Source organism: Gallinula chloropus (assembly GCF_964237585.1).
Source record: "Gallinula chloropus genome assembly, chromosome: 1".
Taxonomy (NCBI): Eukaryota; Metazoa; Chordata; class Aves; order Gruiformes; family Rallidae; genus Gallinula; species Gallinula chloropus.
This window is the reverse complement of record NC_140085.1, coordinates 87,653,520-87,671,376: the sequence shown is the minus strand read 5'-3', so window position 1 is coordinate 87,671,376 and position 17,857 is coordinate 87,653,520. Positions and strand designations below refer to the sequence as shown.

Genomic DNA, 17,857 nt, shown 5'->3' with positions numbered 1-17,857 from the left:
GCTACATTCTGTATTATAGTGTAAAAATCTTTCAGAGGAAGTTTGTGATGTAACTACCCGCATGGGAAGGGAAACATTTACTGAACTATTTCTTTAATATGTGCAATTTAATTAACGCAAAATATGGCTATTATTGCTTTAAACTAGTTAATAAACAAGCTAAGAGAGAATCACAGAAGGGCAGGGGTTGGAAGAGACCTCTGGAGATCATCTAGTCCAACTCTTCTGCCCCAGCAGGATCCCATCCAGGTGGGTTTTGAATGTGTCCAGAGAAGGACACTTCATGGCCTCTCTGGCAGCCTGTGCCAGTGCTCTGCCACCTTCGGAGTGAAGAAGATTTTCCTCAGACTGAGATGGAACTTCCCGTGTTCCAGTTCGTGCCCATTGCCCCTTGTCCTGTCACTGGGCATCACTGAGAAGAGTCTCTGCTGCACATCCACCCTTTAGAGATTCATAAGCATTGATGAGATCCCCTCTGTCCTCTCTTCTCCAGACTAAGCAGACCCCAGGTCCCTCAGCCTTTGCTCATACAAGAGATGCTCCAGTCCCCTCATCACTCTCATAGCTCTCCACTGGACTCTCTCCAGTAGTTTCAGTCTTTCCTGAACTGGGGAACCCAGAATGGACACAGCACTCCAGATGCGGTCCCACCGGGGCAGCGCAGAGGGGGAGGATAACCTCCCTTGACCTGCTGGCCACACTCAGGACACTCCAAGCTATCAGTGTCTGCCTTGGCCAGGAGGGCACAATGCTGGCTCACAGAGAGTTTGCTGTCTACTAGGACTCTGAGGTCCTCCTCTGTAGAGGTGCCTTCCCAGCAGGTCAACCTGTAATGGAATTCCCTGACCAGGAATTTCATTATTGTGACTTCAAACTCTACCTTTCCAAGATGAGATGCTGGCCACCTCCTTCACAGCATGAGCACCACTCATTTAATCAAACTCTAGCTCCTCTAACTTGTTATTTGGCAGAGATGAAGGAACAACAAAAAGAAAGGGGGGTCCCACCCACACAACACAAAGAAAATGTTGTGCCTGCTCTCATCCATTTAGTACAAATGAAGAACTTTTCTTTGTCTGACACTTTATAGGCCACATTCACTTTTCTAAGTTCCTCTCCCCCCCACCCCCTCAATTCATCTTTGCCTCACTATCCTTTGATCTTGATGGACTACTTCTATCTTGGAGATGTCTCAAAGTTGTTGCTCTGGAAACAACAAGCAGGGAAGAAACCAGGAATCTGAATATCAGCCCTAGGAAGTCATAAAATCATCAGCTTCTACTTGCCAACTGCCAGAGTACACAGTGGTTTTCATTGCTGTTTGCTTGGAACACTTTTCAGGATGTCAAAACGAGAGCAAAATTCTGGATTAGGGGCACACATGCTATGTTGGTGCAAGTTTTATGCATCAAGCCACCACAAATCCATAGATCATGGAGACAGAATAAGGCTGAAACCTGAAATTCTTGTAAAGCCATGTTTATTCTGGTACTCAGAACAAAAGCTAAACACAGGGTTTTTTCTCTTTTTCTGCAATGAAGAGATGAAACTACAATGACAGTTGATAAAATATTTCAATAAATTAATGCCTATGCTTATTTTCAGCATTGGAAGCTGCCATCCAAGATACAAAGGCAAATAATTGTCACTGTCTGGCAAAAGGTTTGGGACACACCTTGTGACGGTTCTTCCCCAGGAAATTCTAGACAGCCTGACTGTGCATGCTTGCAGAGGAGCTTCTGCTCCAGACTGCTGAGGAGAAACACTCTCTTCTCCCTCTGTCTTACCACTTGCTAGGAAAATGAATGAGTAACTTCGTGATACTTATTTTTGGACACCCCTAGAGAAGCCAGCGATACAGCCACGCAGATCAATCTTTCCCTGCCAGTGGCTATAAATGCTCCCTCTGGAATGCTCTCAATTCCTGCCAGCGCAGTGATGGAGAAAACACATCGAGACCAGCAGACCCTTGTTATCCAGAAGCACTGCCATGTTCTGGTGAGCCCTCCACTGCCCTATCACATAACCTAGCTTGGAAAAAGACCCTGACAAAAAACCAGCAGATGTTCTGGCTGTAAAACTTAACCGCTCTGCTTCCTTCTATACATGAAGATCCCACGGCAACAGAAACGTCTCCACCTACCCCTGCCCCAGCACCTCTGTTTGTCCCAGGACGTTGCAGGGGAATGTGGGCAGCCATCCCACGATTTTTCGGCAGGCGGCAGCACCCAGGTGACCAGTGTTAAGAGTGCAGCCAGCAGCATGCTGGCAGCATACTCGGGGATGGCGCAACACACACAGACCTGCTAGGAAGCAGCTTTAGCCAAAATGCTGTCATGCGGCAGCTGAAGGGCTTGGTTTGCACGAAAAAACAAGCCCACAACAACCCAAAAGCAAACCAACAACCAACCATACCTCCTACAAATCAGCTGCAGGAGCAAAGCTACGTGACATCCGCAGCAAACCTCAGAGACGTGCACACACTTGCAGAATTCAGCCAAACGTGTACAACGGCCTAACCTGTACAAGCTATGTAAGGACACAAGTGACGTGAATACTTCTGCCTGACCACTGAAAAATCTCTTAAAGTTGTAACTTGAGCAGACAACAGAGCTATTATGGGCCTGGATTTGTACCTATTTGGCAACAGGGATTATTTAAAAACTTGAATAGGTCATTTCCCAGGTCATTATTTTCATAATAATCCCAGGCCTGCTGGATGACAACTCAGAGGCATTAAGTGCAGTACGTGTATTTTGACACTACTCTTACTATTAGGTGTGTTTACAGACAGCAATAATGCAGTACTTCACTAAAATGCACAGGCTATGAGTTATTCTTCAAGGGACCCCTCAGGTTAGAATTTAAGTCATGCAAATAGTCAAGACCCTAGAAGTTAAAAAACAGTTTACAGTTTGGTTGTGACAAACAGGACAAAGAGACACATTCTGGAATCAACTTTACTTTCTGCTACCTTGAAGATCAAGTAGTGTCACAAGAACAAATTCACGTGTTAAAAGGCAACCTAGATAAAGCCAGACAGCCTAATGCAACTACTGGTTACTGTGTTAAGATGACAAACTACCAGAACAGTCATGATGCAGGCTGGCTGTACTGTCAGTCTTGGGCCATCAGTGTTACTGCCTAGGTTTAAAATAAAAAACACTCTTCTTGTTCAGAAATATTTCTAGTAATTACTATATTGCAGCCCTGCAGTAACATGAGCAAGCAAGAATCATGGCAAAACAGCTGGATGCCTCACAGATAATATAAAAAAAACCCCACCTGTAATTGGAACATTTTTTTGCTTCATATTCTTCACTGATTTAATTTTGAATGCAGTTTTAAGATCGTGTGTTTACATAGAACAGTGAAGACCCCTACCCTTCATTGAAGCTCAGTCTGTCACCGCACGCACAAGTGGATTATTATATGGAGAGTAAGTCTCTACAGGAGGAAAACGCTGTTGTAGTGATGATTTAAAAGAAAACATGAACTGGGAAACCTAAGGATCTCCACATGTAAAAAAAAAAGGGGGTTAAAATGCAGTATTCCAATACCAATGCATTTTACAGATCCCTGTATTTTGAGCTACGGATAAAGTACTGGTAATTAAACGTTCCTTCCTCTCCCTCCGTCTGACACCACCTACCTGGGCTTGTTGGTTGGTGTGTAAATAATGCTGGTTGAGTTTGGATGAGCAACCCTACGTGAAATCGGGAAGAGTTCTCACTGAGCGCCATTGCTGCCTATCCAGCAAAAACTGAGGAACATCCTGGTATGAAAAGCCCTGAGAATTTCTAACGTTATGCAGAATGCTGGGAAACTGCAAAGTAAGTTTGTAAAAGCACTTTACTACTCCTCAGCTCCTAAATGCAAAGATTCCATTGAGAAGGAAGTAGGGGACAGGAGAGAGGGCAATTTGCTGAATGTCATTGTCAAGCTATTTGGTGCAAGTTTCACAGAAGGGGCTTGAGGAGGGACAGGGCTTTTCTTTATTTTTTTTAAAGGGAGCATGAGAAAGCCTGAACCACAAGGACTGAAATTCATGATGTTTTTGGCAAGTGGAAAATGGACTCCTTGCTTCAGAATTATATTTTTATTAGAACTATTTTAGAGACTAGCAGATAAAAAACCACGCCTAAAATGGAAAGAGCAACTTTAAATAGGTTCTGCAAGAAAAGTGCAAGATTAAAGTCATTATACAGTTGGAGCAAGAGATATTTCACAGGCTTATCAATAAAGCAGTCTTTTCTGGTGACACCCAAAATACTCGCTTTATGCCATTATCCTCTGAAACAAGCTGTCTCAGTGCACTCTGATAACACAGCTGAGCCAATCTATTAGCTCTCAGCTAGCAAAAAGATGTCAACCAAGATCAGCTGCCTTCCTCTCCCCTGTGAGCTCCCACCACTCTCCTTTTACCTGGGCTCAGCTGCTTATGGGACTACACAGTAATGCTGATTCAACTTACTAATGTAGTAGAAAGCTAACCTATCATCAGTTGAAGCTGAATCAGCATGTTAAACAGTAAACCGTGGGACCTGGGGTGTCCAAGGGCAAGAAAGAGTAGGGCTGGGGCTGCCACTTTTGGCAGCAACCAAGCATTAAGTAAGTTCTACCCTGTTATCTTCATTGTGCCATCCCTTTGCCCAGACTTCTTAGAGTTCTGCCTCTTTTTCCTACAGGGGAGATACGCAAGTGTTGCTGTAATGCATAACGAAGAATAAATGATGACAAGAATAGCATGAGCTGGCAAGTCTTCAGGAGCACTTCTACTTCTTCTCAAAGAACTGTGGAGCTGAAACAAGCCAGCCAGCCATTGACTAACACTAGTTAGAACATACTAACTTTAAATATACCTCAAGTGGTCCTAAACATATTCTGCAAAGACTTGATTGTAACCTCCAAAACCTTTTGGACATATTAAGCCTTGCCTATGTGACTCAAGTCCATAAGCAAGGTAAAAGCTTAGCACAGTATTGAGGAACCTGAGAGCCAAATCCGGTCTCTTTAGCAGCCCAGGGAGTATCTTGACTAAAGAGCTAAAGTTACCCACAACCAGCCAGCGCACTGCTGTTCATTTCCACAATTTTTCATTCTTCTGCTCATTTTTAGGACTCCACTGTAAGAAAGCCTGGCTGTTCCCTGTTCTCTGCTGAAACCACCAGCTTCCCTGATGTTTCCATGGCACACCCATGTGCCAGGTATTAGAAAGAAGTCTTCTTCATGTTCAAAATTAATGACTAAAGCAAAAGTTAACTGAATAAACTGAATCAAAGAGACTGGTGTACACAACATACTAATAGTTTAAAGCCAATCATTAAGCCACATTTTCCCTCCCACTAAAACCACTTTACTAAAAACCAAGTAAGTCACAGAATTATTTGTATCCAAATTACAGCATATCAGAAGCAGTAGTTGGTATTTCCACAGTCAAACTTTCCAGTTATTTTAACTCACCTTTTTGGCTTGAGATATCAGACCTACTTCTAAACTGAATGGCAAAATTACCTGGGAAATTTTTTGGTTGATATCCCACTTCCCCCTCCCCACCCCATACGCTAGAAAAGCCCCTTCCCTAATGTTAATTGTCACTGAAATACTTCAAAAAGCATAGAAATCAGAGCAGCTGTCTACAAACTGCGTGCACTTCATTAACAAGTGGTACCTGACTATTTACAATATGATTCTGCCTATAGTGATTATATCCAAGACCTCTGTATACCTTTGCATTTAACTACAGAATAGCTGGTATAGATCTCAACAAATGCATATACACACCTATACTGGAGGTATAATCGGTGGCTCCAAAGATCAACTCTGGTGCCCTGTAGTACCGAGAGCAGATGTAGGAGACATTAGGTTCTCCACGAACCAGCTGTTTTGCACTGAAAAAGAAAGAAAATCTTTCAGTAATGAATAGTTTCACAGTATTGCAAGTGCAGATCAACATTAAGCTTTGGCATTCTTCACTCGGCCCCAATTCCTAAGTATTAAAGCACCATGTTCTTCTAAGCTGGTGCAAGCCATAGACTCAATGATTTACTGTGAAATCAGTCCAATCCATCAAGCAGCTAAAATTACGCTGGGTACAGCAAAGATAATTCTGACCACAATCTAAGTGATAAATAGGGTTGTATTTTTGGCTGGCAGTTGCCTTTTGCCAGGTACAAAGGTTTGTTTATGAAGAAAAAGATGATGGAATATCATTATGTAGTTACCTTTTAAGGTTCAAAAGCTCTGGATACACACCAGAACAGAGTGAGATTTTTTTGGTTTGTTGGGGTGGTTTGGATGGGTTTTTTTTGTTTTTGAACTTCCATTAGAATATTCTGGCTCTTTTTAAGGGAGTGTGGTGTGGGGCAAAGGGCATATGAACAGTCAAAGGAAAAAATTTTGCCAGTATAGTCACATGTGAATGGTCCACAACTAACATGAAGGCTTCATTTATACTGCAAGAGATGGCCTGCAAAGGATCTAACCTACAGCTACCACCACCTTTGGAAACATGTAACAAAATAAAGGAACCTGAGAGCATGTTACTTTTGAAAACATCAGCCTATGAACATATGATACTTCTTTCTTAACACCAAGTGTTAGATGGAAAGGAGCTGGAAGACTAAACAGCCCTTTTAAAAATGCAACATTAAACTCAGCAGCACCAAACCCAGCTGCATGGCAAGCCAACGCAAGCCAACACAATCCAACCTCTGGCTTCTGGACACTCCTCTCAGCCATGAGAGGATTCCCCCCCATCCATTCAGCCTGTTTTAGAAAGTCTCAGCTTTCCACTTGCTACATAGAAGCTACAATTAACAAATTCCCACTGTTAATAATGAGGAAGTTACCACTTTTTAATGCATTGTTACTTTGGAGTTTCAGTACAATTCTTATTTTGCTCCAACACCAGTGAGGTAGAGCTGAGGAAGAGATTCCTGAGCCACCAGGCATGACGCTGCACTGCTTGAATAACCACCATCTGACATTCCCACTCACTATGGGCAAGCAAATTTAGCAACAGCAGCTTCTGTGACCCCTCACACATATGCCCTCACTATTTTAGTCTGCAAAGTAATAGCACAATCTAAAGACTGAACTTTCCCGGAGAGAAAAATGTCTCCTGTCTCAGTGCGGATTCCCAGAATTTCTCTATCAGTTCTAAGATGAGGACTGGATGCTAAAGGTGACTCACTTAAATGGAAAGGATGGTGCCACTGGAAGCTAGGGTATGGATGTCCATTACCTAAGAGTTTCCATTAGTATTTGCTTCTGACCTTGAGCCTCTATAGTATTTGAAATATTAAGTGAACTGGTGTACACATAAGTGTAACATTAGACTTTTTAGGTTACTGTGGCACTGTGCCTGACCTCTCTTCCTCAAACACATTTCACCCTAATATTTGGCTGTATTTTTCCATGGCACAGTCTTTTCCCTGTGTGATAACTTCTTTTACCTTTAATACCTGCATAAATAACAAGCATCAACTTTAATTCCCACCCTACGGATATCCTTTTATAGATCCCCCCATATGAATTCCTTTTAGAAGAACAATAGAATATCAGTAATTGCTCTTTCAAAACTACAAGTGAAGACCTTCTGAGGAACACGGAGGGTTTCCCTGAAAGATTGCAACTGGGTTCAATTTTGTTCAAGCAATTTGGTTCCAGCTGTTTTTACGAGGCTTCAGGCCACAGCAGCACTTACCTTCCGAAGTCACAGAGCTTTAGAACAGCTGTATCAGGGTCCAGCAAGAGGTTCTGTGGTTTTATATCCCGGTGGCAGATCCCAAAGGAATGGATATAGGCTAAACTCCGGAACAGCTGGTACATGTATAACTGAAACACAGAAATATTGCATAACTCCCGTGTTCCCAGCCAAAACAGGGTAAAAAATTAATTTAGCACAAACCCTTATTGAAAGAAAAACAAAACCACTCCAAAAAGATCCTATTTAACTGCATATTAGTGCTATGAAGATGGGCGAGGTATTTGCATACCTTCCTCACCTGCCCTTCACTGCATACAGACATACACAGTTCGAATTTGTTCATCTGTCTTCCCAAAATTACTGCAATTCCAGAAAAAAAAAAGTGCCAGCTTTCCAACCTTTATAAATAATTGGTATTCATAAAAGACATATACAAAATAAAGGTGTTTAACTTTGCTTTACAAATCAGCCTCTTCTTAGCAATGAAGTATTCCAGGTTATGTAAGGGGAGAAAAAAGACCAAAAAATCCCTTTATCTGATGAAGTTAACATTTTAAGTGCTGCCCAAGGACTAATGTAGTGTATCAGCGTGTCACTTGAGGGAATCTCCCAGTTCCTCTTGGAGAGGGAACAGATTCATTTTAATTTCTAATCTCTGTGCAAAAAGGAGTCAGACAAAAACAACTGTTCAGAATCATTTTATGCAAGGTACAGCAAACAAGTACACTGAGGGATGGTTTACTCTGCCATAAAACCTAAACTCCTTAGAAAGCAGGAGTACAGCAAGGGGAGGTGATATGAAGTCAAGAGCTTCACACTGCAAGATTACAGGTTGAGGAGAGGATGTCCAGCTACTGAAGCTACACACTTCTAGCTATGGAGAATAAAAAGCTGTTGGACACCATTTGGTCTGTATGGCACGTACAGCAGTCAAAGCCGTGAGAGCCCCTGTTTCAAGGTTGACAACAGGCAGCCAGATTCATTATCTTTGTTGCGTACCTCACAAGGTCCCATTTGAAATCAAGCTACAAGGCAGGACTGGAGATGCACCTCCACGCTTTCCTTCCCTAAGCACGTTCTCCACAGTTAACCTTTGGTGGTCTGTAAAGCTAGATGCAATTCCTAGATATTGTTATCAGGTCATGTTTGCCTCACTTTCACTGCTATCTTTGTCTTCAATTCTTTCTCTTTCCCTTGTTTTTTTGGTGGGGAATGTAGTATTGGGATGAGAATTGCCTGAATTTTGGTTCTAGTTTTTGTATTTATTTCCCAAAGCCACAACTCTGCACAAAAAAACCCCAAACATCTTTTCTGACTTGCCTGTTCCAGGCACATTAAGTATGTATTGTGCAAGGGTATTGCAAAACAATCCGAAAGATTGCTCCAACCTTCAAGAGTCAAGTCAACACATGTGGGATTTAGGAAGAATGCCTTTCATCTCCACACAACAACCTCCAAATTTCCAGGAATTTCTTACAGAACATTAAAAGTTAAAAATCAAAATTAACAAAAAGATTACTAGGTCAGCTTCTTTGCAGTTTTTTTTACAACTTACTTTGTTACCCAGGGGAAGAGCAGCTCTTTCCCTGATGAGGTATCAATCAGAAGTAAACAAACAGGTATAATGTGACCATTGTGTAGCCAAGTTGACTGTGAAATTACAAAAGCTTTAATGACATCAAAGTAGCTAAATGTATTTAAATACAGGATTATGAGAAAGGCTTGCCTTGCCACAAAAATAAGAACAGCCTTCCAGGCTGCCTGGAATGGGAAGTCCCAAGTATCCAACAAGACGAAAAAGAGTTGAAACACAATTTTCTCTCAAAGTAAGGACAATTTTTCCCAAGCCCCCATAATGAAGAGCAGTTAGAAGAGTACTAACAGAAGAGATAGAAAACATTTATCAAAAGCTAAGCAAACAAATTTTGAGGATCATATAACCTGAAGACACTCTGTGCCACCAACACATCTATGCCATGTTAACAAGTTAATGCCAAGTGACAACATGATCATTCATTAGAGTGTGGACTGTGGTCACAATATAGGAAATGCAGCGATGAGATCCAGATGAGTTGCATGTTTGGTTAAAAAAAAAAAAGCCACATTCAATTAATTTTAAACACTTTCTAAAAGATGACAAGAGATGCAGACAACTGAAGTGAGGTTTTGAGGCTAAAACGTGCATACAAAGATCTTATCCCATGTAGCTCTTCAAGGTAAGAGCCACTGAGTTCCAAGTGCAGGAGGGAAGAGGACAAATACACGCCTTTCCTGCCCACATCAGAAGCACGTGAACTCTAACTCTCATGCCAGGGAAGAGGGGAAGACAGATAAGAGAACAGCCTCCTTCCCAACACCCTCTTTCAGTTACTGAACTTTGCACTGTTTTGTCTCCATCATGTCACGGAACCGAAGGTGCTAATCTGACTGGAGTCAGTCTCTATCTAAGTGCTTAAAAAACAAAATGCACTCCCACCCCCGCTTGGCCTCCCTCACCCATTCCATGATTTTTGTAAAGCAAGAAATCAGCAGTGCTTGCTTTAAGCCTCTCACCTCTATTTTTCCTTCACCATAACAAATAATCATTCTAATTTTTTTTTCTTGCCTCAAGACATATGCAGTTTAAAAATTTCAGAAAACTAATGGTGTCAGAAAAGAGGTATCCACAAAGTCTACTCTCATAACATCCTCTTTCATCTCTACATCTGTCAGTTACTTACCTTGACATAAATCATAGGGAGTGTCTGTTTGGCCCGACTATAATGTCTGGCAACTCTGTATACTGTTTCAGGAACATAGTCCAGCACCAAGTTGAGGTACACCTCATCTTTCTGAAAGAGAACAGAGAAGAAAAAAAATTTTATCAGCAAATAGATTTGGGGCATGAAGTACAATTAAAGCTTTCAAGGAAGCCAACAGGATGAGAAACCTGTGGACATTTTAAGTACATGTCATTAGTGGGAGCATGAACTGCTGCCATACTGTCTTTCCTTCAGGCTTTGCACTTGTGCACTGATACTGAAGTTAAACTTATGTTTATGGTCACGTTAATTAACATGGTCTCCAAGGTAAGGCATTTTCTGATTATAAATGCAGACAAGCATATAATCATTCTGCCCAGTCAATATTTTCATTAGGAGATATTTCAAGGTGACACCTGCGTCATTTATAAACATGCAGGGGGAATCAGCCAGCCCCTTTTCAGTGGTCTGTGGGGACAGGACAAGGGGCAATGGCTTCAGGTTGGAGCACAGGAAGTTCCGCACCAACATGCGGAAGAACTTTCTCCCAGTGAGGGTGACAGAGCCCTGGGACAGGCTGCCCAGGGAGGTGGTGGAGTCTCCTTCTCTGGAGATACTCAAGACCCGTCTGGATGCCTCTCTGTGCAATATGAGCTGGGGAGCTTCTCTGGCAGGGGGGTTGGACCCAATGATTTCTCAAGGTCCCTTTCAACCCCTATGATTCTATGATTTAAAGCAATCTATTAATCCACTAGTCTCTTACTCGTCAAAACTCCAAAAATGCAAATTTAGAAGTCCCAAAGACCCCCCCCCCCCAACTATACATGAAAAAAGGTTTACAAACCCACATCTTTTAGAACTATTACCTTGATCTTACCAAACTCCTAACTATTAAGGGATTAATAATACATATGAACCATTTGTAGACTGTAAGGCAGTGGTAACATTTAGAACCATTCTGTTTACATGTATTTTGATGTGTCAGTTATCTCCAACTTAAGCATACGAACTTATTCATCACAAAAGAGAACAAGGCAGAAACAAAGACATGAGTATCATATTTAATACCTAAGATCAGGTGAGAAGTCCATGTGAACAAAGCACAGAAACACAACGAATGTAGCTTTATAATAAGGTACACTGTTATAGAATACATTAGCAAAGGAAAGAAGGAACAAAGACGAATTAAATTACAAAGTACTATAATCACATAGTGCCTAATTGTGGAACTGAGAATTTTTAGCAGTAAAACAGGTCTTAAAAAGACTTCTCATATCTCAATGCAGTCTTCTCTGCAAATTTTACCAGGATTGTGAATACATTTGATGATGGGGGGGAAAGGGAGAACATAATTAACTGTATCAACCTGCAAAAATATTTTTTAAAGCCAGGTGAATTAACCAGAAGTAACCTCTCCTGTGCTTGCTGTAAGAACAGCTAGAGCTTTCTATAAAGATGATACACAGAGACTTTATGTAGATGGAAACAGTACAGAACTCCCAGGTCTTCAACTGGAGTCCCTTGTCAGCTGGATGCTGTGTATTACAATACCTGAAACCCAACCTCATTAAGCTATAACCATTTTCTACTATTACTGTGACTCAATGTGTTGCGCTCTCAGTGTTACCCTTACAGTGCTCTGCTTTCCTTACCTGGCTCTGTCCTGCCTCAGCAAAGAGCAGCAGTCTCTCCCACAAGTAAACAAATGGCAAGTGGTAACACATAGAGAAATGCACACACTGGACACACAACATGCAAGTATTGCTTGTTTCATGTGCTGTTAAAGACTCAGCATTCAAGATCTCCGTTCATCATTATTTGACAATAAACACTTGTATTTTCAGGACATTATAATAGCCCTTACCAATAACTCCTGCTAAGCCAAGTCACCTTGCAAAGCCATGCCTAAACCACTCTTCCCTACAAAATGATGCTTAAAAAAAAAAAAAAATTGCTTAAATGACAATAACAACGATTACAGGAATAACACCAGCACCAAGCAAATGCCTAAACTGGTATCTTCTCTTACTGTAATTCTGCAACATAAATAAGATGCAGCAGCCTCCGAAACCATGCCTATACTATGCCTCTCCCAGTGCCATTGCAGGAACTGGGTACAACATGAAGGAACCTGGGGACCATGCTGGGGAACAAAGTTCTTGACCCAAGAAGGACAACTGCCAACAATGCAGAATGTATATTAGCCAGCTCTGGAAATCCATAGATCTGGAAGCATATGCAAGAAAGTTACATAGTTGTATTTTATCACTTTGGTTAATGTAACAAGGGGAGTTCCTCTTTCCCTGACTCACTTCAAGTCAATAAAAATCCACTACCATCTCTTCTTTGATCAGAGCTTTCAAGGTGTTAATTGCAAAATACAGAAAATAAGTGTTCTGAAAAAATCAAAGGTAACTTCTCCCTGGTAAGACAACCTGTACACCAAGAGAAAAAACAGTCTCAAGAATATGAATTGCTTGATTCAGTGTAGATACAACCTGATTAATATGTTGAATGCTTCCCTCCTGGAGAATGGAAAAAGTCTTAGTGATAACGAGTCACTGTGAAGAGTACTACATTACTGAGGCTGATTGCTTTCATTCAGAGGATTTAGGGTTTGCATGTCAAAAAGTTTTACATGACAGATAAAAATGAGGAGAAATGGAATTACAGTGATTTCATCATCTTCTCATAGTACAAGTAAAAGGAGATATATAAACCAGTAATACCTATGGTCATTAAACCACATCTATGCTACTTCACAACAGTGAGTTTTGAGAATTACAGAACTCCATTAAGTTCACATCAACTTTGTTCTACTTTTCTTTCCTCTATCTTGATTTTTATTTTACATTCTGATGGAAATAGGACAAATTCAAAGGCATGGCATGTCAGAAGCACAAAAAGATCAAGGCATCCATGTTGTAGAGACATTTTGCACCAACTCACCAATCCTTATGAGTTTTCATGCTATTCAACAAACTATATAGGCTTCACATGGTATTCAGAATCATTTAGGTTGAAAAAGACTTTCAACAGCATTGTGTCCAGCTGTAAACCCAACGCTGCCAAGTCCACCACTAAACCCTGTCCCTAAGCACCACATCTATGCATCCTTTAAATACCTCCAGGGATGGTGACTCAACCACTCCCCTGGGCAGCCTGTTCCAGGGCCTGACAACCTTTTCCGTGAAGACATTTTTCACAACGTCCAAACCAAACCTCTCCTGGTGCCACTTGAGGCCATTTTCTCTTGTCCTATCACCTCCTAATCAGGATAACAGACCCACACCCACCTGCCTACAACCTCCTTTCAGGGAGCTATAGAGAGCAACATGGTGTCCCCCTCAACCTCCTTTTCTACAGGCTGAACAACCCCAGTCCCCTCAGCTGCTCCTTGTAAGACCTGTGCTCCAGAGCCTTCACCAGCTTTGTTGTCCTTCTTCGGACACACTCCAGCACCTCAATGTCTTTCTGGTAGTGAGGGTCCCAAAACTGAACACAGCACTCGAGGTGCAGCCTCACCAGAGCTGAGCACAGGGGGACGACCACTTCCCTAGTCCTGCTGGCCACACTGTTTCTGATGCAGGCCAGGGTGCTGCTGGCTGCCTTTGCGACCTGGACACACTGCTGGCTCATGTTCAGCTGGCTGGAAACCAACATCCCCAGGTCCTTTCCCACCAGGCAGCTTTCCAGCCACCCTTCCCCAAGCCTGTAGTGTTGCATGGGGGTGTTGCAACCCAAGTGCAGGATCTGGTGCTTGGCCTTGCTAGACCTCACACAACTGCTCCTGTGAACAGGTGTATCACACAGTATCACCTAAAAAACCTGAAGGCACACAAACACCTTTCTGCCAACCAACACGTACCATTTGATGTATCCAAAACTTTAATATGCAACTATTAAGGGCAAGGCTTATGGCGCTGGCTATGTAAGTAGCAAATTCAACTCCTCTCACAAGCAACTGACACTTCAGAAATGCCCTAAATGACTACTTCCATGAATTAAAAATAATAATTCAAGCGTTCTGACCTACCTCCTCCTGACATAACAGCACAAATCTGACAGACACACAGAATACAGCTTTTAAGCGCCCTCACCCTTCTCCGTGAGCATGAGCTGGAGGAAAATATCACTTCAGTTACCTGGATTCCCCTGAACAGGATTCAGTATGAGCCAGAAAGCAGTCATGGCCTGACAAGCTCCAAGAATGATGTAACCTGGTTTGCCTACCTCATGCATTCCTCCCAAACACATATTTTTCCAGTGACCCAGATGTACTGCAATACGAAACAGGGTTAGCTCAAAGAGCTTGCCAAATGAGGGCAACTGCTTGAGGATCAAGCGAGAGGATCAGGGCTTATCTTTCCATTACAGGAAGCCTTTTTCAAACCTCACCATGTATTTCACATGTGACTTGTTTCCACTCTGCTGTTTCAAAATCACTGGGCTGGGAACCAACTAAGATAACCTGTCAGAAGCTCCACTGAAATGCCCCTACAGAGAACAGAAAGGACTAGAGGAGGCTGTGTCATATGAATGACAGAAACCAAACACAAGGTGTCATTAAGTAGCTCACTCCTCCTTACAGACCATGGGATTGAACAGATTATTACCTCTCCTCAGCAGGTCACATTATTATGTGCACCCATGTTCTTCTGTGCATGCTGCTAAGGTTAAGGCCACGTACTCCTTAAAAATAAAACAGGGAAGGGCAGGGAGCCGGATCCTGAAATACAGGATCAATATACTTCATTAGGATTTTGACTTGATAGAAATGTGGTTCATGTACCTGCAACTGCCTCAAATCTCAGAAGCTGCTTTTTGTCACTTGGCAGATAAACCCTCACTTGACAAACAGTGCTCCAGAACAAGACAGAGCAAAGTAACCACGGCCTTGCCACTGAACTGCTTTGCACCTTTCAAGAACCAACAATTCAGGCACCACTTCACTTCGGTTGAAAACACTTCATGTAAGTAAATATTAACATCAACTATGCCATAATAGGCGTGAGAAAGAGAAGTACACAAAGGCCAAAATATGACAGAGGCCAGGGAGATAATACATGCCAGACAGGAGACTGAGGGCAACAGCAAGGGCATACTCTGAAAAGAAAGGAATCGGCATCTACTAAGGTGTTAGAATTTCTCCTGAACTGTCGAGTCCTACCCAGATTCTAAGGAAAACTTCTTTAAGCCTCACGTAAAAGGGTAAAAAGGGTTAACGAACCATTCTGGGCACTCATTCTTCTAGGGTGACTTAACGTACTGGTCAGCACCCGGAAAGGGTGATGAACATGATCATCTCAGTTTTCATCTCTGATGAGTGCAACTGAGAGGAGATGGACTTTGCCTTTAGAGAAATAAATGTGGAAATGTACTCAGAGGAAATTTGCTTCGCCAGCCTATTCAAGCTAAAAGTACACAGATACACAACAAACCTAAAATGAAGAAATATGCCTCCAGAATGGACTTCATATTGAAGTTATCCCAAGGCATTAGTAGGGAGCCTATATGAGGAAAATAAGCCAGTCAGTTTACTCAAGGGGATCACGTTTTCTTTACCACCTGACAGCACCCCACGGATGATGTTTCAGAGGCAGGTGCCACACACAGAGCAGCTGCCGACAGGATGGCAGGTACGCAAAGGTTCTGTCAAAAAGGGATGAAGGATTTCACTTGGAGTTGGAAAGCAAGAAAACAGATTTTAGCATTTCACATGGATTACACCTTCTTTTGGAGAAGGTTATTTAAACAACAGGATGTCAGCATGAGGTTAAGGTATGCCCTTCACCTTGGCTCAGCCATCTAGATTTAGACAACATACAAGCTTTATGCCCTAGATTCAAAAGACCAAAAAAAAGATTATTTTACTTTTTCTTAAAGCTACAACCAGCATACACTTACACTTAACCCTTAATCAAGCAGCATGACAGACCCACCTTCATTCTCTTATCTTGAAGGCTGACATGTACATTGAAGATACAAAGACTTTGGAATTGCTTTCAAAGAAAAAGCAAGAACGTGCAGCTACTCTACTGAGTAGCCAGGATACACTGAAAAATTTTGAAAATGCAAAAAATCTTGTAGCAGACCTTATTTCTATGAAGGAATGGTGACATCCAGTGGCCACGTGTGCCTTCTTTTACCTGCAATTTGTTTACAACATCTGTATCAAACAGAGCTGCGGCCACCCCCAAATCAAAGGAAACATAAGCCTAGATGTATAGCTGCAGTTTCACACAGATAACTCCAGGGGGAAAAAAAGCAGTTGAAGACTCAACTTCAGTGTTTGAAAAGACAGCAGTACCTTCTATCAGTTCTGCAAATGTTGGGTAAAATATATCCTTTCCTCTTCCCTCACTGTTCACAAGAGAGTTTGAAAAATTACATCTGTCCCAAGCCTTCTGTTCCTTTACCTACCAAAAATCGTCAACTTGTTCTATAATGCTCATTACTCTTCAACATCATACAGTCTGGGTCAGTTGTGATGGTAGCATAAGGGCAGAAGTCAAGCCTCCCCATATAAATAATGTTTAAGAAGTCTCCTGGATCTTGTTCTAAGACAGTTGGTTTGCATTGTCTGCCTTTGATCACTGGAAGAATCTAGGTTCTTCGGTGATGCACTAAGCCTTTCCCTTTCACTGAAGGAAAAAAAACCCAAAAAGAAAAAAGGGAGGGGACACTGTCTAACAGCTTTCTTCTCCAAAGAGACACCATAGCAAAGGAAAAGATCACTAACGAAGCAAATTTGTGAATCCTTGCCAGTTCTTGTTTATTTTATGCCCTGTAAATTCCTTAAGCTTTTAGATGTACTTTCAGGAAGTATTTATATGAAGCTGGAAACAGACACCCAACTTCTAAAAGATGTGACTGATCTTGTGATCTTGTGACACAGATCATCTGTGGCTATCTGAACCACAGATCACAAGCAGGGACTATGCCATAAACAGATAATCATAGAATCATAAATGGTCTGGGTGGAAGGGACCCCATGGATCACAGAGCTCCAACCACCCTGCCATAGGCAGGGCCACCAACCTCCAGGCCTGGATGTACACAAGGCTGCCCAGGGCCCCAACCAACCTGACCTTGAACACCTCCAGGGATGGGGCATCCACCATCTCTCTGGGCAGCCTGTTCAAGCACCTCACCACTCTCTCTGTAAAAAACTTCCCCCTAATATCTAATCTAAACCTTCCCTCCTTTAGCTTTAGTCCATTCCCCCTTGTCCTGCCATTATCTACCCTTTTAAAAGAGTTGATTCCCCTTCTGTTTATAAGCTCCCTTCAGGTACTGGAAGGCTACAATGAGGTTCCCCCACAGCCTTCTCTTCTCTAGTCTGAACAAGCCCAGCTCCCTCAGCCTCTCTTCATAGAGGAGGTACTCCAGCCCTCTGATCATC

At 42.2% G+C, this 17,857-nt stretch overlaps 1 protein-coding gene across 1 annotated transcript in view; it reads right to left on the bottom strand.

Annotated features, from left to right (window-relative positions):
• GSK3B (glycogen synthase kinase 3 beta) overlaps positions 1–17,857 on the bottom strand; it is a 151,286-nt gene that overhangs the window by 42,018 nt on the left and 91,411 nt on the right. The window contains exons 4-6 of the mRNA XM_084272788.1: positions 10,432–10,542; positions 7,709–7,839; positions 5,785–5,891 (exon numbers count right to left, since the gene is read on the bottom strand). Of these exons, the coding sequence (XP_084128914.1) occupies positions 5,785–5,891; positions 7,709–7,839; positions 10,432–10,542 (349 nt within the window). The remainder of the gene's footprint in view (positions 1–5,784; positions 5,892–7,708; positions 7,840–10,431; positions 10,543–17,857) is intronic.